Here is a 23,750-nt window from a genome sequence, read left to right as displayed (position 1 = left end):
CAAACCCTAGCCTGCCTTGCTTTCTATAGACTAGACAAATAATTTCCCCACATGCTAGAGGACAGAAAAGCCCACAGAGAATCCTATGAGCAGCTATACTTCGAAGTGCTTTTTAAGATGATGAAGACAGAAAACAAATACTTAGCCATGCCAAACAAATAGGAAGATGCCCAGTAATTGGTCATCTTAGGCACGTAGGAGTAGAATAATAACCCCATGTGCATGGAACCCAAGCTACAGTCACATGAGCAACCATACACATTCACTACTGTATCCCAGGGTAGTGGATAACGAACACAAGACAGAATTTAAAATTAGTAACGATACCTAATTCAATTTAGCTATGTACTTAATTTTAAAAATCTCATGCAATGGTGAAAGAGGCAAGGACAAATAAAATAATAATCCAAACATTATGTTAACTGACAGCTTATCTGTTTTAACAAACATGGATTACTTCAAATGTTTCTCCTGTTGTAGCCCAGGACATGTCTCTACTTGCAGTGCTCGCTACATATGTGCATACCACTCTTATCTGCCTCGAGCATTTGTGGATATGACCAACTATGTGGGCATGACTGCCTATGCAGATGGATGTGGAAGCCATGGTGAAGGTCAGGATGTCTTGCTCAGTACTTTGACACACCATCTAATATGGTCTGCTAGTCTTCAACCCGGCTCCCACACAAAGGTTACTGGTCCTCATAACTACATCTAGCTTTTTACATGGGTATTAGGGAGCCAAACTCAGATCCTTACATTTGCACACCAAACACCAGAATCATGGAACCATTCCCAGGCCCCTCAACCACGTTTAACATGCCGTCTCACTAAATCTTACATGATCTACTATTTGAAAACCCAGTCTAAATTCTATCTAGCCATTGTTTGAATGATCTGAAGTACAAATCCTGAGTCTTACAACAGCTGACAGCAAAAGTATAAATACTCATTTATCAAACAACTCCCCACACCAACTTACATGTGAGCTATCACAACACAACCAAGGAACCAGGTTTTAACCCATCAATGGTAATGAGAAAAGGTAAACAGACAGCTCCTGGATATACCCACATCTGTGCAGACAGAGAGGCAAAGGACTTTTCTGAAAGGTTTTCAGTGTATTCTAAAACACCAGTGTTGAAACATCTTCACTCTTAAAGGCACCTTTAATCTGACCAGAAGTAATGCTGCTACTTATCCATTGACAACTGAATTACAGCCTTTATTAAAGTCATTTTCACAAATGTGTGTGCTTCAGTGTCAAGAGGTTCCTGTTGCTTTAATCTGTGCTTTACACAGTGGCATCAGTGGTGGGAAGAGCTTCATCTGAATAGATCTTCGTCTTCACAAACGCTACTGCATCCTCCATCCTTAGTTTTCTCAGCTCCCAGGTATTGATCTTCCCCAAAAAGAAAAGTTTGTGAGAAAATGATTATATAAAAAATAAAAGCTACTTTAGAGATCTAAGCACATCAAAGTAGTATCAAATAAGCTCTCAAAACTTAAATGTCCCCATACAAATGTTCACATTCTAAACCTAGTAAGTCTAGGACTGAGGAAAAATATTAACACTGAAAAGTATAGAACCTCAAAGTCTCTCTAAGAAGAGCAAAATTATTTCCAAAGTTTTAAATGGTACATTAGCACAAAGGGCTATCTCAAAGCTTAGTAAGCCAAACCCAGCCCCCTTTTGGATATTAAAATAAAATACAGCAATGGGGGATTTGAGCATATACACTTCACACTGTATGTGGGACCACATGAGCAGCAGGTAGATAAAGCCAAGATCATCATAAGGCCCTGTATATTATACTCAGGGAATCCTGAAAAGGCTGTTCCAGAAAAGCCATGGTGCTGAAGGTCAAAGGGAAGCCTAAGAGAAGGCACTTCCTCCAGTTCTCCAGGAGATAAGCACACACTGTAAGAGTCTTACATTGACCCAGAAAATCAACACCCTAACATCATAATCTGAAAATTGGAGGTAACAGTAAAGGTATTATTTATCCTCTCCTTCATTAGAAAGAGATTAAGGCTGACAAGGAACCATCTTTAACTCCCTACTAGATAACAACACCTAGCTGAGTAGAAGGCAAATCACGTACTAGAATATTCCCTCTGACAGAGAACCACAGCTAAAATATGAATTCCCATCATGCTGACTGCTCCCCTGGAGCCCAGTGGCCACCTTAACCACAGTATTGGGGAGCTGGGAGAATGCACAGTGTGAACACTGGAAATAGTCCATTCACTTTGTTTTTCTTACCAAGATCACATAGAAACCCAATGTATTCAAATGTCGAATTTTCATAGCCAACAATCCTCTGGGGTGGTTTGAATTCAAACAATAAGCAGACTTAGGAACACACAGCACTGCTACTCTGGAAAGAAAAAACAAACAAACAAAAACAAAACAAACAAACAAACAAAAAACAAGCATGAAGAGTGATGAGTGAACACCTGGAATTTTGCAACATCCTGCTCTTGGTAGCTTAGGCTGGACTCTCCATTGGACTCCCAGCTTTCCCTACTCTGTCCTTTTCTTGTGTTACTTAGCCTCTGCAGGCAACACAGTGTACAACTGTAAACCTAAATCTGATATAACATTTTACATAACTATGTGCCAGCCTTCTTTATGAATGTCTTTACTTTCTAAGGAGGAAAACTTCCTGATATAAAAACGCCCATTGTAAGGGTTTCTGGGGCAGTGTTAAGCCCTGACTGGAATACAAATATTCAGTAAAGCTACTGTGAAGGCAACAGCAAATGCTACATGATCTTCCAAACTCTAGGAACCCTAAGACACAGGATCCTCCAGTGGAAAGCTGGGCTCTGAACTTCATCACACCCTGCTTTCTGGAAGATCACTGGGAGAACAAAGAACAAAAGATACTTCTACCTCCTCTGTCTTCTCCTGATTGCCAGCTTCCAGAGACTACTCAACTTTTGCATCTCCGTAGATTAAGAGGCGGGAACAAGATTTCAAAGGGCTAAGGGAAGGCTTTCTTAAGGGCACCTGGGTAGGATATCACTTAAATGATAACCAAGGAACAAGCCAGATGGATGCAGAAAGGGGAAGACACAGAACACTACATGAATGGATGAGGATAACACTGTGTACAAAGATGAGGATGAGCAGGTAATTCTTCAGGTTGTTCCTGCTCCTGTCCACTGTATGTATGTGCCTGTCCAGGATAGTAGGCCATACGATCCCTGGGACAAGAGAACACATCTGGCTCATTTCTGTGTACCCTGCGTGCCTGGCAGAACCTTTCCACAAAGGCTGACATAACAGAGAGGTGTGTGGAATCAATCCATGATCTTATGCCTTTATTGAACAGGCAGGATATTCTTTCATGGTATGATATGTTTCTCCTAGAAGCACGCTATACATAATCAAGGATGACTTGGATTAGCTTCAACGTGTTCAGATCCACAAATAATACTAATTATACGTTGGGTAGTTAATTTCTGTAGATGACTCAAGTATATGGTTACTGTATTATCTTAGCTGAAGTTTATACTGCACTGATAGTCTAAGTTATGTTAACATTGTCTTACAGAACTATTATCTTTATATACTAATTTTTAAAGAACATTGCAACACCAGTCTGTTGTATTTAGCCACATGTGCAGATTCCCATGTGTGAAGACCCTGGTATACTGCAAGCTATATACATTCATAAGGTCTTTTTGATACTGCTATTAAATATTAAAATTTTAAATCACAATGCCCAGCAATTGAGCATACATAAATTACCTCTGTATGTTTGTGCCAGAAGTTGCATCTACATCAGAAAATGAAAATACTTGGGTCCTTTTATTATCCATTCTGATTTCAAAATCTGAAATTTAAAAAATATTGATATTAACTTCTTAAACACTGCTCAAAGTGATTTCTATATATCAAAAGTCTAATGCCAACAGTACCTGAGAGGACAATAACAGTAGTTAGAACTAAGAACTTATAATGTGGCAGATACTAATCTAGGGATTTTACATGTAAAACTTCCTAATACTTTGTCAAGACAAATAGAAAATAAATTTTAAAATTAAAACAAAGTAAAGGGAAACCCATACCAATGTGATAATTGTGTGGCAACTGCACATTTCTTGAGAAGCACCCTTCACCTTCCAGGAGGTGGCTGAGTGCCTCTGCAACCTTGTCACTGGGATGTGACAGTGGCGGTGGCAGCTGTGGCAACGGTATGTGAACAGCTTTGTAATGAGCGCTTTTGTCAAGTTTCAGACAAGTATTCAAAACATGAAGCTTATGAATATTCTTCTCTGTGTTACCTAAAAATACAAAAGCAAACACATGATTAAAACATTACTGCCATATTTTAAAATACTAATGTATCTACATTTCTAGTTACCTCTTAAAATCTTTTTTTACTTAGTGTATATGAATTCACTGTACAAAATTTATTTACATGCACGCGCACGTGTGCATGCACACACACACACACACACACACACACACACACACACATTTCACCATACATTACTTTCACTTATCCTCCCTTCCCATCTCCACTTTGTTCTATTTTGTTTACTGGAAAAACATTTTTTTTCATAAAATATAGTCTGATCATGGTTTCCTCTTTCAACTTCTCCCAGGTCTGCCCCATATACCCAACACCATACCCTCTCTCTCTCTAGGAAACAAACATGCAAACAAACAATAAACTACAAAAAACCAGAATTATAAAAAAGAAAAGAAACACACAAACAAACATTAAAAACACAAAATCAGAAACCATAATACACAAGCAAAGACTAAAAGATTAAAAAAAAAAAAAGAGTCCAGACAAAGTAATATAAGACAAAACAAAATACAAAAATGACATGGAGTTAATTTAATTTTGTATGGCCATCTACTGTTAGGCATAAGGTGAGGTAACCCACTGAGACTCCATTGGAGAAAACGAATTTTTATTTGCAAGTGGTATCAATTTTAGATAGCTTCTGGGTACTCATGTCCTCTTCCCCGTCTCAGTGCTGGGACCCCTCTGGTGTGAACGTGTGTGTGCACTGCAGTCTCTGGGAGCCCATGTGTGTATCAGTCCCACTAAGTCTGGAACACTTGCTTCCCTGGAGTCTTCCTGCCCCTCTTCTATGTAGCTCTCTGAGCCTGAGGGCGCACTGATTCCCTGGTTTTCCATGTCTAGATCAGTGACTGTATTTGCCAATGTTTCAAACTAAAGCTATCTTTAGAAGTGACTTGTTCTAACCCCATTTTATAGGAGAAAAGCTGCCTAAGAAGTTGGGACTACAATCCAGGCCTCCAAATCTATTCTTCAACAATAAACTTTTTTTTTTTTTTTTAAATCAGCTTATAGGGTTGACTTTTCACAATCCCAGGATTTTATAGCACTGTATATATATAAAATTAATTACAGCTACTTTATTTTAAGACACATTAACTTTTGTACACCTACCCAAATATTGCTTTTCTTCACTTAAAGTCAATAACTGTATGGCATGGTCCCACACACCTTTAATCCCAGCACTTAGGAATTCCACCCTAGAGAGGCAGAGGCAGGTCACTATCTGTGATTTCCAGGCCACCCTGGGGCTACTTAAAAAAAAAAAAAAAAAACCGATTTATTTGGTTTCAAGAATAAATGAATTCACTAATCTGGTTCCTATGGGTCACTAGATGTTACAGTCATCTCACTACAGACCAGGAATGATTTTTCTTGGTTACTTGGGTTGGTATATTTAATGGTATACTTAAGAAAAGGAATGCAGACACTTCTGATCAAGAAAACTGCCTGTAAGCAGATAACAGACCTGCCTCCAGACTGCACCACCCTCTGGACTCTGTCCTTCCAAGACCCATTCCGCCACCCAACCCCAAGCACCTGAACATCCTTCCTATAGCCAGCCCTCCCCAAAACCCCAGGAGGCTCCATAGGCACAGGTACAAACAACACCAGTTTGAACAACCGGCATAGGTACAGCCCTAACCAGTTGAAAGAACAGACTACATAGACACAAGCATGACCCACACCAGTTAGAAGAACAGACAAGTAAATGCCAGTGTAAGAACATTCAGCAACCAAAAGACCAATATGGCACCACCAGAACCCAGTGATCCTACAAGACCTAAGCGTTCCACTGCAGCTGAAACATAAGATAATGACCCCAAGATAACTTTATGAAGATGACAGAGGCCCTTAAAGAAGAAATTTAAAAATCCCTTTAAAAAAAAAATTGAGAAAAGGGCAAACAAAAGCATGCAAGAATCAATAAGTCCCTTAAAGAAAGAAAAGAACAAACAAATAAGTGAAAGAAATGGTTCAAGACTTGAAAACTGAAATACAAACAATAAAACACAAACCAGGAGAATTCTGGAAATGGAAAATCTAGGTGAGCGAACAGGAATTACAGATGCAAACACCAATAGAATACGTGAGATGGAAAAGAGAATCTCAGGTGTTGAAGACACAATAGAGGACATAGATTCATTAGTCAAATAAAAAGTTCAATCCAATAAAATCCTAATACAAAAAACATCCGGGATGTCTGGGACACCATGAAAAGACCAAACCTAAGAAAAATAGGGAGAGAAGAAGGAGAATCCCAGCTCAAAGGACAGGAAACATACTCAACAAAATCATAGAAAAAGACTTTCCCAACCTAAAGAAGGACATGCCTATGAAGGACATGAAGGTATAAGGGACTTACAGAACACCAAAAAAGCTGAGCACTGGACCGACCTCAGACCCCCTGAACATGGGTCTCAGTTAGAAGGCCTGAGCAGCCTAAGGGACCTCTGCCAGTGGAGCCAGGATGTATCCCTGGTGCACAAAAGGACTTTGGGAGCACATTTCCCATGGAGGGATACTCCCTTAGCCTACAGGCAGGAGGGAGGGCCCAGACCTTACTCCAAATGACTTGACAAATTTTGATGATCCCTCCTGGAAGGTATCACCCTCCCTGTGCAGTGGGGGGTGGGAGAGAGGGGCACGGGAGGGAGAGGGAACTGGAATCAATATGTAAAATAAGGAAAAATAATAAATATATATTTAAAAAAGGAAAACCCCACACACTAATTGTGGGAGACTTCAACACCCTACTCTCACCAATGGACAGGTCTGCTAGACAGAAATTTAACAGAGAAATGAGAAAGCTAGCAAATGTTATGGCTTGAATGGGCTTAAAAGACATCTATAGAACATTTCACCAAAACACAAAAGAATATACCTTCTCCTCAGCACCTCATGGAACCTTCTCTAAAATTGACCATATACTCAGTCATAAAACAAATTTCAACAAATACAAAAAACCAAACTAAAACAAAAAAAAAACTGGAATACCTCTTGTATCTTATCAGATCACCACGGGTTACAGTTAGAGTTCAACAACAACATAAACTACAGAAAGCCTACAAACTCATAGAAACTGAACAACTGTCAAGTGAATTGCCACTGGGTCAAGGAAGAAATAGAGAAAGAAATTAAAGACTTTTTAGAATTCAATGAAAATGAATCTACAACATACCCAACCTTAAGGGATACTTTGAAGCAGTACTAAAAGGAAAGTTCATAGCACTAAGTGCCCACATGAAGAATTTAGAGAAATCTCACACTAGCGATTTAACAGCACACCTGGAAGCTCTAGAACAAAAAGAAGCAAACTCACCAAGGAGGAATAGAAGACAGAAAATACTCAGACTCTAGGCTGAAATCAATAAATAAATTAGAAACAAAGAGAACAGTACAAAGAATCGATAACACAAAAAGTTGGTTCTTTGCAAAAATCAATTAATCACTCACTCAATCAATCAAATAGGACAGGTAAAGCCTTATCCAAACTAACCAAATGTCAGAGAGAGAATATCCAAATTAACAAACATCAGAAATTAAAAGGGAGATATAACAATAGACACTGAGGAAATCCAGAGAATCATTAGGCCATATTTTAAAAACTCGTACTCTACAAACTTGGAAAATCTAAAATAAACAAACAATTTTCTTGATAGGTACCACATACCAAAATTAAATCAAGACCAGATAAACCATATAAACAGACCTATAACCCCTAAAGTCATTAAAAGTCTTCCAAAAAAAGCCCATGGCCAGATGGTTTCGGTGCAGAATTCTACCAGAATTTCTAAGAAGAGCTAATACCAAAACTCCTCAAATTGTTCCAAACAATAGAAACAGAAGGAACATTGCCATATTCTTTCAACAAGGCTACAGTTACCCTGATACCCAAACCACACAAAGATGCATCCAAGAAAAAGAATTACAGACCAATCTCCCTCATGAACAATGATACAAAAATACTCAACAAAATACTGGCAAACCGAATCCAAGAATGCATCAGAAAAATCATCCTCTGTGACAGTAGACTTCATCCTAGAAATGCAGAGATGATTCAACATACAAAAATTTGTAAATGTAATCCACCATATAAACAAACTGAAAGAAAAAAAAAGCACATGATCATCTCACTAGATACTAGAAAAGCCTTTGACAAAATCCAACACCCCTTCATGATAAAGGTTCTAGAGAGATCAGTGATAAAAGGAACATACCTAAACATAATAAAAGCAATATACAGCATGGCAACAGCCAATATCAAATCAAATGGAGAAAAACTCAAAGCAAGTCCACTAAAATTAGGAATAACACAAGGATGTCCACTCTTTCCATATCTATTTAATATAGTACTTGAAGTTCTAGCTACAACAATAAGGCAACAAAGTAGATCAAGAGAATACAAACAGAAAAGGAAGAAGTTAAAGTTTTGCTATTTGCAGATGATATATTATACATCAGTGATATAAAAAATTCTACCATGGGGAAGTCTTACAGCTGATAAACAAGTGTCAGTAACATGACTGGATACAAGATTAACTCAAAATAATCAGTAGCCCTCCTATATACAAATGATAAATGAACTGAGAAAGAAATTGGAGAAACAATACCTTTTAAAATAGCCACAAATAAATATAAAAATATCTTGAGGTAGCTCTAGCCAAACAAGTGAAAGACCTGTATGACAAGAACTTTAAGTCTTTGAAGAAAGAAACTGAAGAATATATCAGAAAATGTAGAGATCTCCCATACCCATGGATTGGTAGGATTAACACAGTAAGAATGGCAATCTTACCAAAAGCAATTTACAGATTCAATGCAACACTCATCAAAATTCCAACACAGTTCTTCACAGACTTGGGAAAACATGGAAAAACAAAAAACCCAGGATAGCCAAAACAATGCTATACAATAAAGGAACTTTCAGAGGTATCACCATCCCTGACTTCACACACTACTATATAGCTATGATAAAAACAGCATGGTATTGGCACAAAAATAGACAGGAATCAAATTGAAGACCCTGGCACAAATCCACATACTTATGAATACCTGATTTTTGACAAAGAAGCCAAAATTATACAATGGAAAATAGAAAACATCTTCAACAAATGGTGCTGGCATTAACTAGATGGTGGCACATAGAAGAATAGAAATAAATCCTTATCTATAACCCTGTACAAAACTCAAATCCTAGTGGATCAAAGACCTCAACATAATTTCAGTTACACTGAACCTGATAGAAAAGAGAGTGGGAAGTAGCCTTGAAAGCACTGGCACAGAAGACAACTTCCTGGAAATAACACCAGTAGCACCAACACGAGACCGACAATTAATAATTGAGACCTCCTGAACCTGAAAAGTTTCTATAAGGCAAAGGACAAGGTCAATAAGACAAAATGTCTTATTGGGAATGGGAAAAGACATTCACCAATCTTCCATATAACAGATCTCCAAATATATAAAGGACTCAAGAAACTAGACATCAAAATACTAAATAATCCAATTTTAAAATGGAGTACAAATTTAAACAGAATTCTCAACAGAAAAATCTCAAATGGCAGGGAAACACTTAAAAGAATAGTTCAACATCCTTAGTCATAAGGGAAACTCAAATCAAAACAACTCTAAGATACCATCTTATATTTTAGTCATAGAATGACTAAAATAAAAAACACTAAGAACAGCCTAGTTGAAGAGGATGTGGAGTAAAGGCAGCACTCCTCCACTGCTAGTGAGAGTGCAAACTTGTACAGCAACTTTGGAAATCAGTGTAGCAGTTTCTCAGAAAATTAGGAATCTATCTACCTCAAAACCCAGCTATACCAATCTTGATCATATACCCAAAGAATGCGCAATCATACCATAAGGACCCTTGTTCAGCTCTGTTGATAGCAGCATTATTTGTAATAGCCAAAACCTGGAAACAACCTAGATGATTCTCAACCAAAAAATGGATAAAGAAAATATGGGACATTTACACAATGGAGTATTATTCAGTGGGGGGGGGGGAAGAAAAAAAAAGACATCATGAAATTTGTAGGCAAATGGAACTAGGGGAAAAAAAAAAATCATCCTGAGTGAGGTAACCCAGACCCAGAAAGATAAACATGGTATGCACTCACTCATAAGTGCATATTAAATGTAAGGCAAATAATAACTAGACTACAATCCACAGCCCCAGAGAAGCTAGGTAACAAAGAGGGATGCATGGATTTCCATGGCAAGGAGAAATAGATGAGAACTCCTGGGTAAACTGGAGGCAAATGGGGGGTGGGAGGATGGGAACATGAGGGATCAGGTTGGTCGCGCTAGGGGCTGGATGAAGGAGAAGAATAATGAAAGAGATATTTTGATAGAGGGGGCCATTTTAGTGTTGGGGAGAAACCTGGTGCCAGGGAAACTCCGAGGAATGCACAAGGATGACCCCACTGAAGAGTCCTAGCAATAGTGGAAAGGGTACCTGAACTGGCCTTCTCCTATAATCAGATGGGTGACTACTGTAATTATCATCACAGAGCCTCCATCCAGTACCTGATGGAAGCAGATACGAGATCCACAGCCAAGCACTGGGCCAATATCTGGGAGTTCAGTTGAAGAGAGAAAGGAGGGATTGTACGAGCAAGGGGTGGAGGGGTCAAGATCATGAAGGTCAAGAGACAGCTGATCTGAGCTTGTGGGAGCTCACTGACTCTAGACAGACAGTTAAGGAGCTGGCATGGGACTGACTTAGACCCTCTACATGTGGATGACAGTTGTGTAGCTCGATCGGTTTGTGGGGTCCCTAGCAGTGAGATCAGTACCGGTCTTTGTTGCATGAGCTGGCTTTCTGGAACCTATTCCCCATGCAAAGATGCCTTGCCCAGCCTTAATGCAGGGGGAGAAGCTTGGTTCTGCCTCAATGTGATATGACATGTTTTGTTGACTCCTCTGAGAGGCCTGCCCTTTTCTGAAAGGAGAAGTAGATTGGGGGGGCGGGGAGCAGACAGGACATGAGAGGGAACAGGAAGAGAGGAAGGAGAGTGAACTGTGGCTGGTATATAAAAGAAATAAAAAATATATTAATAAAAAAGAACACTGAGCTTTGAGTATGTGCAGACAGTAAACAAACACTTTGCGTGCAGTGCAGGCTAAAAGAGTAACAACTGTGCAGACATTATTTCTTCCTCCCACAGTGGTATGTACTAAAGGTGGCTCTGTGGGCTTGTAGTTTGAAACATGGTCCTTTAACTACCTTTATCAGTTGTACGCAGCAACATTTGCTCTGCATATCTGAACTAATGATGCTCTAAAACTCCCACTCTGAATGACAAGGTGACATACTACCTGAAGTCAGCAGTTCGTTGATGATATTCTTTTTTATAAGCTGGTTAATGAGGGCCAGGGGGAAATAATTCAGCACGCAGAATGAATACACAACACTCAATAGGTTTTCGGAAGAGATGTGGTGAAGATGAACAGTCAGAGCATTTGCCATTGCTTCTAGGAACCTTTGGAAAAAAGGAAAGTCAGATTTCAAATTAATTCACAAGACAAGGGAACAGAAGAGCTAGTTCCATGTTATAGGACCAAGGAATGCAAAGAATGAGATGAAACAATCAGACTTGTAAATGAGCATCCATATACAGTGCAGGACATCCCATGGTAAGTATACATATCCAATAAAATGACTACTGTGGTGGTACTGCATACAATTGTTTTTATAGGCTTTCAATCATTTCACTCCTATTAAAACTCTATGGGGTAGCAGTATTATTCTCATAAATAAGGATGAATGAGTAGGCTCAGAAGTTGAGTAATTCATCCATGAACTAATAACAGTGGATGGGCAGCCAATGCAGAGACTATTAAAACCTAAATGCTCTGGCACCAGAGCCTTTTACTCTACAATTTCCACAAGGCCTGAACGATCACTGTAGTTTTATAAGCAATTAAAAATTCTTGGCTACCAAATTCTTGGTAATGAATTCCAGCCTACCAAAAACAGGCTGGAAGATGGCTCAGCAGCTCCAAACACTGACTGCTCTTGCAGAGGGCTTTAGTTCCATTCTCAGCACCCACATGGCAGCTAATAGCTATCTGTAACTCCAGTTTCAGGATCCACCTTCTTTTTCTGGCCTCCAGAGGTACCAGTCATACATGTATTACACACACATACGTACAGACAAAATACCCATACGCATAAAGTGAAAGTAAATAAGTTTTTAAAAGAAAAGAAACTAGAAAAAGAGTAAACCAGACCCACAGTTAGTAGATGAAGAAAGCAACAAAGATTTAAACAGAAACAAATACGAACAAGAGGGAAGAATCAAGCAAAGTGGCAAACCCATAAACTAGTGTGGAAAAGATAGTAATCTGAAAAGCAGAAATGAGAGTAATGCCACTAACTCCACAGAGGTGACAAAGGGGGCTGGAGATGTCACTTAGTTGGTACAATGTTTAACCCAGTACCACAAACTGGGCATGGCGGGGCACACCTATAATCCTTGACAGAGGTAGGAGGATCAAAACTTCAAGGCCAACATGGGCTACATAGTGAGCTCAAGTTAAAAAAAAAAAAAAAAAAAAAAAAAAAGAAAAAGGTGCATGCAACCTCTGCACATCATCCTGTATATGCTAAATCATCTTTCAATTATTTATAATATCTAATGCAGTACAAATTCTACATAGTTAGCTGTGATACTGTCTTTCACAGAAAAAATGACAATAAAGGTTGTATATGCTCAGACTCTTTTCCTTGACACACACAACAATAAAAAGGGTCTAATAAAAAATTATGAAAAAAAGTTTGCTAACAAATTGGTAGCTAAGGAGAAACAAATTCATATACAATCAACAAAGACTAAACCATGAAGAAAAAGAAAACCAAAATAGACCAACAGTGAATGAAGAGATTGAATCAGCTACGAAATTGTCACAAAACAAATCTGGAGAGGTGTTTTAGTAGTGCTCATACATACATGCAGGCAACATTCACATACATAATTGAAAAACAAACAAAATAACCCTCTCAACAATGAAAAGGTCCAGGACCAAAGCAGCTCATGAATTTCACCAAATGTTGAGAAGAATAATAATTAAGTGAACATAACCCTCAAACTCATCCAAATATCTATAGAAGAGAGAAAATATCTAAACTCACAAGACCAACCAAAGCCAGGCAAAGCTAGGAACAAAAAAAAACAGTAGCAAACCAAATTTAATATCATGAAAAGGATCATAGATAATACCACAAACAAGACCCAGGTGGCTCAGCACATGCAACCAATAAATGTTATAAGCTACATTAACAGAAGGGTTAAAAGAAAAACCACACCATTCCATTAATACATAAAGAAATGCATTTGAGAAACTCAACATCCTTTAGTGACAAAAACTTCCCAATATATTTGGTATGGAAAGGATGCACTTCAATATAATAAAGCCGTATGTGAAAAGCCCATATAGTCAGCAGCATATTAAATGGTGAAAAACTCAGAAATAAGGCAATAATGCTTCCTCCTGCCCACTTCTATTTAATATAGTACTAGAAATTCTAGCTTAAGCTAAAATAAATAAACTCTCAAGAGAAATTTTTATACAACAAACAAAAAAAAAACTATCCTGAAATTCATATGGAAACCAAGTTGCGTGAATTCCTTAGAAATCTCAGGAAGAAAGAACTATGCAGGAACTACAGCACCTTTCTAATTCAGAACACATTACCAAGACAAAGCAGTTCTGCAGAAAAGCAAACGAGGCATTAAGAACATACAATGGAGAAAGGGCAGTCTCTTCAACAGTGCAGGGAAAACTGGGTATGTGCATAAAAAGAATGAAATTAAACTTATCTTACACTTTATACAAAAATCAACTTAAAAAGAGTAAGCATAAGACCTGAACACCTATAAGGAAAAATATAAAAGAAAGCTGTATTTTATGACATTATGTACAACAATGACTTTTAGATTATCATATAAAAAGTACAATCAACAAAAGCAGAAATAGTCAAGAGGATAACAGCAAGCTAAAATTCTTCTGCTAAGCAAACAAATCAGTCCACAGAATCAAAGAAGGGTAGAAAATACTTGCAAACTGCATACCCACCAGGGGATTATCATTTAAAATATAGAAGCAATGCCTACAATTTAATAGCATAAAGACATGATCAGAAAATAAAGAATATGACACATGTAGCTCCAGAATAGACACACAGTACAGCTATATAGAAGGATGCTCAGCACAACTAACAGTCAGGAAATGCAAACCCAAACTATGAAAAGATGTGCCCTTATACCTGTTAGGATGGCTACAGAGACAAGAAAAGAAGACAAGGAGCAATCAGAGCCAGTCCACTCCACACTATGCACATTGTCAGGGGAGCAACCCATGCACGTCACACTGTGCTCAATATTGAGAGAAGAGCCCTTCCACACCACACTGTGTTCAACATTGGGGCAACAGCCTTTGCATACCACACTGTGCTCACTGTTGGAAGAACAGCTCTTGCATACCAAGTGGTACACACTGTTAGGGGTATAGCCCTTCCACACTATACACACTACTGGGAGAAAACTAAATAAATTGGTAAGGATTCCTCAAAAAATAAAAACCTAAAGACAAAAAAATAAGAGGGCTACCATATGGTCTCTTGTTCTCACATTCAGGGATCTCTCTGTCTCTCCCTCTCTCTCTCCCTCTCTCTCCTCTCTCGTTTTTGTTTTTGGTTTTTGAAACAAGAGTTTTATTCTGTAGCCTAAGTTTGCCTCTATTGCACAGCAATCGTCCTGCCAACTTCCCAAGAGGAAGGATTACAGGCATGGCTACCACAGCAAATTTTCCAAGTACATTTTGACTTACATCTCAACTGGATATGTACACTCTTATGTTCAACACAAAAGTCAACATATGCCAACAACCTAAATGTCCACCAAGAGACTGGTAAATACAACATGCTATAAATATACAACTGGGGTTCTTTGAAAGGAGAAAACCCCTTCCGTATGATGATACAGATGAACTTGGTGGACACTGTGTTTAAGTGAGTAAGCTTGTCTAGATGGACACATGGCACATATTCCAAATTCAGAAACAGTAGAATAAAGGTGAGAAGGAAGGGTTAGGGAACAAGAAGGGTGCTGTTCAGCAGGGATGGTTCAAACATGGAGGAGGATGCAGCTCCAGACAGCTGTGCTATGCCTACAGTCAGCAACACTGCATCGTCCACTTGAAAGGGGCCAGGAGAGCTCCTCCCTCATCAGAACCCCTTACAACAACAGTGAATTTTGAAGAGACACTTCTCAACTATTTAACAAAGTTAAAAAGGACAATTAATTTAGGAGATAATAGAGAAAAGTGGACAAGGTCAAAATGAAAACTCCTATAATGAATGAACAACCAGAGCAAAGAACCATGAACATAAGACTCTATTCAACTCTGTACTTCTAGACACGGTGGTGGCTGTGAACAGTCATGTTTACTAATGTGGCAAGCCCGAGGTCTGCAATAGTTTCTGTAAACACACCACAAGACAATGTAGGTAGATGAAAACGGTACGTACTGTCTGTTCTGGTCTTTTTGCGTATGATTGAGAGAAGAATACACATGAAGGATAGAAACAACATTCCTGAGGTTTAGAGAGACAGGATCCTCCACTACTTTCTCCATAAGCTTGTTCATCAAACTAGGAGGTCGAAAACCAAGGTTTTCAAACAACATGAGGAAAAAGATAACCTTAAAAAAAGAAGGGAGGGAAAGTTATTCAACAGCTACAACACACAACTATAAGTTTTTAAATCTCAAAGAACTTAAAAATAACAACACACTACCCCAAAAGGAGTAATTATACTTTCTTTTCATTATTTAATCAGATATTGACTTAACAAGTAATCTCTTTCTAAGCTGAAAACCAAGACATAGAATGATTTCCACACTTCAATTAAAATCCTTCTTAGCTGGGTGGTGGTGGTACACACCTTTAATCCCAGCAATTGGGAGTTAGAGGTGGGCAGATCTGACTTTGAGGCCAGCCTAGTCTACAGAGTGAGTTCCAGAACAGCAAAGGCTACACAGAGACACTCTATCTCAAAAAACAAAACAAAACAAAATAAATAAAAACAAAAACAAAAAAAACAAAAAAACCCTTTTTTTTTTTTACCCATCTTTCATATGACAGATCTGAAAGTTACTTTTAATTGTGCCTTTTCTGAAGGTTTTGAGATGACCATCGATATCTTGAACTGCTCTACTTCTAAACACTGCCTAGATTTTCATATATATAATAACTCAAACGTTGTTTTCTTTTTCTTTTTTTTAACCCATAGGCTGGCTTGAGCTTGCAATATTCCAGCCTCAGCATCCTGAGAAGCTGGGTGGGATCACAAGAGTGTGCCACCGTGCCCAACTAGATTAGCTGAACCTTAATGTGGTGCAAGTATTTTTCCTATCTTTCCTTGTCTTTTTCAATTTTTTTAAAAATTAGTATATACAGTATTCCATTTCATTATAGCATTTTCAAATAAAATTTATTTTTGTAAAACAAACATGTCTGTATCTTATATTAATTTATTGAAGTAAAATATTACAATTAAGATAAATTTCCCTTCCAGTTTCCTGCTGGGTGATATTTACCACAAGAATTATTGTCTTTGAATTCAATTTCATAATAAATCCAAAATTCATCTGACTCCCTTAACCAAGTAATCCCACAATCTACCTCAGCCTCTACCTACTTCACCAAAAGCAAGATTCACATGCTGCTTCATTGTGACGAATTGATAAACACAGTCCTGAGGCTGTGAAAAAACAGACAAAATCATAAAGTAGTAACATTTCACTCTTCAAAAACCATAAGCTTGCACATATTATTAGTTAGACCCATTTCTATTATGCAAAGCTAACAAGAAAATAGGACCCACATCAATGCATAGCCTGTAGAAGGAGAGGAACTAAGCCAATTTAGCACTGGAATATTCTGACATCATGGCCTCTCTAAACAGAGAGAAACATTTTAAAGATATAATTGAACAACCTTCCTGAAAGTTTCTCTGGAACATTCCCAATTGAGACTCACCTGTTTCAACTTCCAAATTTCAAAAGTTGTAGCCACATAGTCTGCTATGCTCTTGAAGAGATGTTCATTTTGGTATCGGAGGTCTCTACAGGACTGCAGAATGCTGATCAATAATTTATGAGGACAACCATGGATATTATCTTTAAGAATGAGTTAAAATCACAAGAATTAGCAGATGGTTTTGAACATAAGATTCAAGATACTCAATACCTTCTTTGGGAAAAAAATAACACTGTATTTTGAAGGAAAACAAAACTACAGCCAAAAATAAAATGTACATGTAACCAATCATCAGTTCTGCATCATATGAACCAAGATTTCAAAACAAGTAATAGGTCAGATGTGGCAGATCATATACAGAAAGCCTGATGTGGCAGATGTGGCAAACATATAGGAAAAGCCCCCTTACCTATGACCACCTTACTGCATTCATTCAGAAGGACAACAGAGCGGTGATCCATGGCAGCTAGTACTTCAAACATGTGCTGGCTATTCAAGACAGAAAATCTGTCTAACTCCTTCAAGGCTTTCATCTACAGAAAAACAAACTTGCATTTAATTATCATCCATGGGAAATTTAATGCTGCAGAAACAGGCTGAAGCTGAAGAAAGGTGACAAATACAGAAGAAAATATATATTCAGGTACGTTTGTACATACATAGATGTCTTAATTCATTTCAGCAAAGCTAAGCCCAAAAGCACAGCCACATCTCCCTTCAAAACTAACTTTAGAAAGTGACTAGTCAAAAAACAACTTTTCTTCAAATTTCATCCACTAGAGAAAAGCTAGGTGTTTACCTCCAATTTCTTCTTAAGAGCAACTGGTGTGTCTTTCCCGATACATTTCATCACTGTTTGTAATGTGAAGATATGTTCTATCTTCCAAACTTGCTGATCAACTAGGATTCTGTCATTAGACACAAAAAATAGGATAATCCTAGAGTCCAAGCCAGAAATCTGAAAACCTCATTTGGTCCAGCTCCTACTGGAATAGGCCAGAGATATGAAATCCACAGATGTGGTCTACCTGACCAAACTGGTGTAAGCACTTAGAGAAGGATCTAAATTATTCCTCTTACACTACTGTACTGTCTTTATTAATGAACAAATTGCATCATAACCTTCCCTAATCTGTGACAGATCTTTTGTATCAACTTTATACCTTTTTAATATAAGCCAGTATAATGTAATCCCTACAGTGCGCAAGTAACTACTCTGAATTGAGTACACAAATCAGTTCTCCCCCAACTTTACATCAGTACTAGAGTCTAAGACAAATAATTTCAGTTTTACCCACATCTTTTTATAAATAGATCCTTTAAAAAGTACTACCCTCAGCTTTATATCATTCAGAATTAGAATTTTAAGTTTAATAAAGTATTAACTACCACTAATGCCTATCTTACCAGTGCCTCCCAAAAAGGAATTCAATTTTCATCGGGATTTTTAATTCCCCATATAAGGGTCACAGAGAAAACCATTTGAAGAAACCTAGGAGGCTCTTACCGCAGCCCTGTTCGAAGCACATTCACATTGGCACATGGTTCCAGTGTCTCTAAAACAGTTGACATTATTGAAAGACATCTCTCATCACACTCATTGATGCGTTCCTATTAAAATATAATTGCAAATATACCAAAGGTGAAGAGATATGTACTAGCTTTCCCAAGCAAAACCTCTGAACTCATACTTTCAAAGGACTAAGTACCAGACCAGGAATTCACCATACTCACATATTCAAGAAAAAGATGTGATGCCATCATTAAATGCATCATTGTATGCATCATTGAAAAATCCATTTGATATTGATTATATCCCTTTGCTTGTGAAATAACTTGCATTAAACATCATTTTTACCCCTTCATGGGCTGGAAACCACCATGGGGACAGCATAGTAGGATAACAAAAGAGCTACTAAAGTATATAGGTCAAGCTCCCCTAAGAGACCTTGAAGACTGTTCCTCACACTTTCCACATAGCCTTTCTTGAGTACCATGCTGTAAATGCCCTGTGAATCTTCTTACTGGCATGGTCCCCAGCATTTTCCCACCATAATCTGGGTCTCAGGGTGTGGCAGGGTGACCTGGAAAGAGAACAGTGCTCTAGCATGTCAACCTCAACTCATCTAAGAGCAGGACCAAATTTAATGAAGCCTTTTGCTCCTTGCTAAAGTGGTACAACTAATCATGACTTCTAAGCCTCCGAGTCAGAACTGGTAGATAGTTTAAAGTGGAGACCCTTGGAAGTGGGGAAAGGATGGTTTTATTCTCATGAGAGTTTCCTCGATAATGTATGCACCCCATAACTTCTGCTGTGAACGGCCAGACTACTTGACTCAAATGCACTGACAGCACACTGTTCTTTCACCTCTGGCTAAATGTCTTTATGACACCCACACACATTACAGAGGTACAATTACATGCAGACTTTTTGACTTCAACTATGCTATGTTACCAGTGAGAGGCCACACAGCTGTGAATGTGTCAACTGCATCACTGTCAGTGAAAGTGAATCATAACCACCATTTTAAATGACCACATAAGAAATGAATACAGTGCCCACCAAACAAAACCACAAAATAGTTCTTCAAAACATACAAATCAAGCTTACATAAATAATTAAAAACTCATATACCTATAAACTCAATTCATTAATTCCAGTGAAACAGTATGTGATACATTATCTCTATGGAATTAATGTATTTTAACATAAATAATCATTTATGTTAGTTTAGGAGTCTGACATAGCCATTATTAAAAAGTAAATAATTACTTCTTCACATCTAGTACCATGTAAGTGACATCAAGCAAGACACTGACACCTTGTTTGAAACTGAAAATCCAAACTTGACATCATTGAGCATGTTTCCTAGCCTACAAGAGCTAGTGAGAGGATTCAGATTATGTGAGGAAAATACTAGTTCACCTCCTTTCCTATCCCTTTTTCCTTCAACTACCCAACCTTTCTTTGTACATCTTGCACCTCTCTTCATTTTAGCTTCTTCATTCCCACTTAACCCTAGAGAAGGTTAAGTGGGGCAGGCTTTCACAGATTTCCAATGCAGAAGAAATGATCTAACTTCAGGTCTCCTAGACATCTAATATATAATACAGAAATGTGCCCAAAAACATATATTGCACTGATAGTCTCTTTTAAGGAAGCTATACACATCTCCTTCCCCTAATTCCTTCAAAATATGTAAAACACTGTAAAGCCACATTTACGTCTCCCTTTGACTTACCTGAATCACCCTCAGCACAGTCTGTACAATCAGAGTATTCTGAGGGACTCCAAGCTTCATTATAGCATTCAGACTGAACAGAAGGTGGTCATAATGCATAATCTTGGTTTCTCTCATCATTTGCTCACACAGCTGGCTAAAGGCGGGGTGATTGAACATTAGTTGTATTTCAAAGCGCCTCTTGTCTTCAGATATCCTTTTGGCAATTGTCCACATTGCTAAGAAATAGTTACTACTAGGAAATGTAGGTGCTTTTGAAAACGCATCCAGCACATCACTCAGAGAGTTACACTCTTCGACCAGCTTTTTATGATTCACAGGGGTTGGTCTCATTTTCTTGGAGAGCACATCTTCACCAGAGGCATGATGGGAGTTTGTTTTCATTAAATCATGATCAGATGCCCCATCAGAAGCAAGAAAATGTCCTGAGTCAGAGAACAGTCTTCTAGGACACAATGCCCTGTCAAGTTTAAAGGCAGCTGCCCAGCTTACACCTTTAGTTTGAGTACAACCATCTACTGATTTCAAAGCACCCTGAAAGTGGTATCTAACGGATGGCTGGAGTCCCTCACCAAAACCATTTAACAGATGGTTTCTTGGGTTCCATTTTGAATGAACAATTTCTGGTCTGCAAAACCTCAGAGGATATATCCTCAAAAATCTGCTTCTTGGAACTAAAGTACTCAATTGTTTGGTGTTCCATAATAAGGAATATGCTTGGTTATTCATTTTGCTATCCACTGGCAAATTTTCAAAGACTCAAGATACAACAAAACTTAACTTCTTCCCTAAGAGTACATGCTGTGGGCTATCCTGCAGGGAATAGGTAAATAAAAGAAATAACAGTTAAAAATTGTTGCTTAAATAAGGGAAATGCATCCAACAGGAGCTTGCATAGTACCTACGAGCCACTACAGCTTCATATTAAAATGGTAAAACTATATCCCCAGTATGGTATGTTTCTCCCACTTTTATTCCAATGTGTACATCATTGTACAGGACCTAGGTCAGTCACTTTAGCAGTTGAAGTATAAAGTAGCGTTTTGACAAATAATAACAATAATAATGATTTCCCGTGTAGGTAGGTGTTCAATAAGTCTTCTCCTGCTAAGGATAATTTTGTTAACACTACTTTAGAGGTCTCCGTTGTAAAAGGTATCATTGATGGACGCTTTCAACCAAATGATTTAGCAATGGCCAAACCTAAACCATTAAGAAAATGTACTTGGACAGGACGACCTTGCTTAGGGAAGGAAGAAAAAAACTAGAAATGGCTGGGAGGTAGTGGTGAAAACTTTTGATCCCAGCTCTCGGGAGGCAGAGGCAGGAGGATATCTGTGAGTTTGAAGCCAGCCTGGTGTACAGAGCTAGTTCCAGGACAACCTCCAAAGCTACAGAGAAACCCTGTCTGGAAAAAAAAAAAAAAAAAAAAAAACAAAAACAAAAACAAAACAGAACAAGCCAAACTAAAACAAAAACAAACAAAACAAGCAAGCAAAAGAGTGAAAACGGCCAGGCGGTGGTAGCTCACGCTTTTAATCCCAGCACTTGAGAGGCAGAGGCAGAGGATCTCTGTGAGTTCGAGGCCAGCATAGTTTACAGAGTGAGTTCCAGGATAGCCGGGATTCTAGACAGAGAAACCCTGTCTCGGAAACAAAACAAAGCAAAAATAACAAAATATAAACGATGTTCTCTGTGCTTAAGAAGCCGCATTAAGATCCCGAAACCGGAGCCAGCGTTCTCCCACGCAACATCAACACACCACCCTCAACTTAAAACCGAAGACACTTCTCAAACTTTTCTCCACCGGATAAAAAGACTACTACGATATCGCCCATGATTCCGCTTATTCTCGCCACCCACTCACCTCAGGACAGAACCCTGTGGTAACGCATAGGCGCAGCCATGACAGTTCCGCCCAAAGTGGCGCGTCTGGTGATGGCATACGGATTCCTGTATAGGTCAAAAAGTATGAGTTCGCGGCGGCCGTAGAATGCTACATATAAAGAGGGAAAACAATCTCAGAAAGAATGGTTTCCCTTCTCAAGGAAAGAGATAGAGCCGGGAACTGTAGGGGGCCACGGAGCTTATAACATGTATGAACTCAATACATTCAAGATGTAACTTTGAACTCGCCTCTAGCGATGTGGCAGCTTCTGAAAGCGCAGGCGCCACTCTTAATAGCACGGTTGCCAGGAAACCGCGACGCCTTGGTCCCAGTCTCTAGATCGTGCATAGATCATGGCCAAATTCGTGATCGCGGGTGAGTTCTTCTCCAGCGAGTCCACAGATCGTTCCCCGTGGCCGTTAGTCAGCCTTGTTAACTAGCTTCTATTCTGCAGCCCCTTCTCTGACGGATCTCCTCCGGCTTTCTAGGCATTCATTCCAAGATACGCCTTAGACAGTGGTGGTGTGCCAAAGTCTCATGAGCACTGGGGACACGGTGGGGAAAGTTTTCATCCCTGCCCTTGGCGAGTTTTAATTCCCACGAGGGTACAAAACATGTAAAGAATTACCTTGGGCTGGGCAGTGGCAGCACGTGCCTTTTAATCCCAGCCCCGGGGAGGCAGAGGCAGGCAGATCTCTGTGAGTTCGAGGCCAGCCTGGTCCTCCAGGCCAGAACAGGCTCCAAAGCTACAGAGAAATCTTGTCTCGAAAAAAACAAAACAAAAACAAACAAAAAAGAATTACTTTGATCTGTCGTGATTAATACAATGAGGGAGAGGTGCACAGGCCTCTGGTCGAATATGGGAGTGTGGAGTAGAGAAGGGAGGGACACAAGGAACAAAATAGAGAAATTGTTAGAGGAACTATTCCAGATAAAGGCTAGAAGAGATGTAGTCTAATGGAGAAACTGGATTGGGAGTATGGCAGGACCTCGGGTTAGACTTACGAAATAGACACTAGACTCTTATATCTTACAAAAACCTAGAAAAAAATGTTTTAACTAGATCTTGAACATAATGAAGAACCATGCAAAGAATTTAGGTAAAATAGTGTCAATGGGTTTTCATTTTTAAAAGGTTATCTCGCCAGCTACTAGCAACACCGCCACTTGCTGTGACAGAATGCTTACTGTTTGTCTGATTTCTCACTTCTCTTCAAGTTTCTTAAAAGAGCTCACTG

At 38.7% G+C, this 23,750-nt stretch overlaps 2 protein-coding genes across 2 annotated transcripts in view; one reads left to right on the top strand and one right to left on the bottom strand.

Annotated features, from left to right (window-relative positions):
• Positions 1-1,197: 1,197 nt before the first annotated feature.
• Fastkd2 (FAST kinase domains 2) lies at positions 1,198-21,413 on the bottom strand. The gene is made up of 11 exons (XM_051190345.1): positions 20,625-21,413; positions 18,890-18,993; positions 18,182-18,290; positions 17,792-17,915; positions 17,383-17,522; positions 15,871-16,043; positions 11,658-11,821; positions 4,081-4,296; positions 3,761-3,845; positions 2,267-2,381; positions 1,198-1,402 (listed from the first exon to the last, which is right to left on the bottom strand). The coding sequence occupies exons 1-11, from the start codon at positions 21,351-21,353 to the stop codon at positions 1,295-1,297; spliced, it is 2,067 nt and encodes a 688-aa protein (XP_051046302.1). The 5' UTR covers positions 21,354-21,413; the 3' UTR covers positions 1,198-1,294.
• Positions 21,414-22,808: 1,395 nt separating this feature from the next.
• Positions 22,809-23,750, top strand: part of Mdh1b (malate dehydrogenase 1B) — a 48,285-nt gene continuing 47,343 nt past the window's right edge. The window contains exon 1 of the mRNA XM_051190642.1: positions 22,809-22,887. Coding sequence (XP_051046599.1) covers positions 22,866-22,887 — 22 coding nt within the window. The 5' untranslated portion in view covers positions 22,809-22,865. The remainder of the gene's footprint in view (positions 22,888-23,750) is intronic.

The sequence above is a fragment of the Phodopus roborovskii genome, unplaced genomic scaffold, assembly GCF_943737965.1.
Source record: "Phodopus roborovskii unplaced genomic scaffold, PHOROB, whole genome shotgun sequence".
In the NCBI taxonomy this organism is placed as follows: domain Eukaryota; kingdom Metazoa; phylum Chordata; class Mammalia; order Rodentia; family Cricetidae; genus Phodopus; species Phodopus roborovskii.
This window is presented reverse-complemented; position numbering and strand designations above follow the sequence as displayed.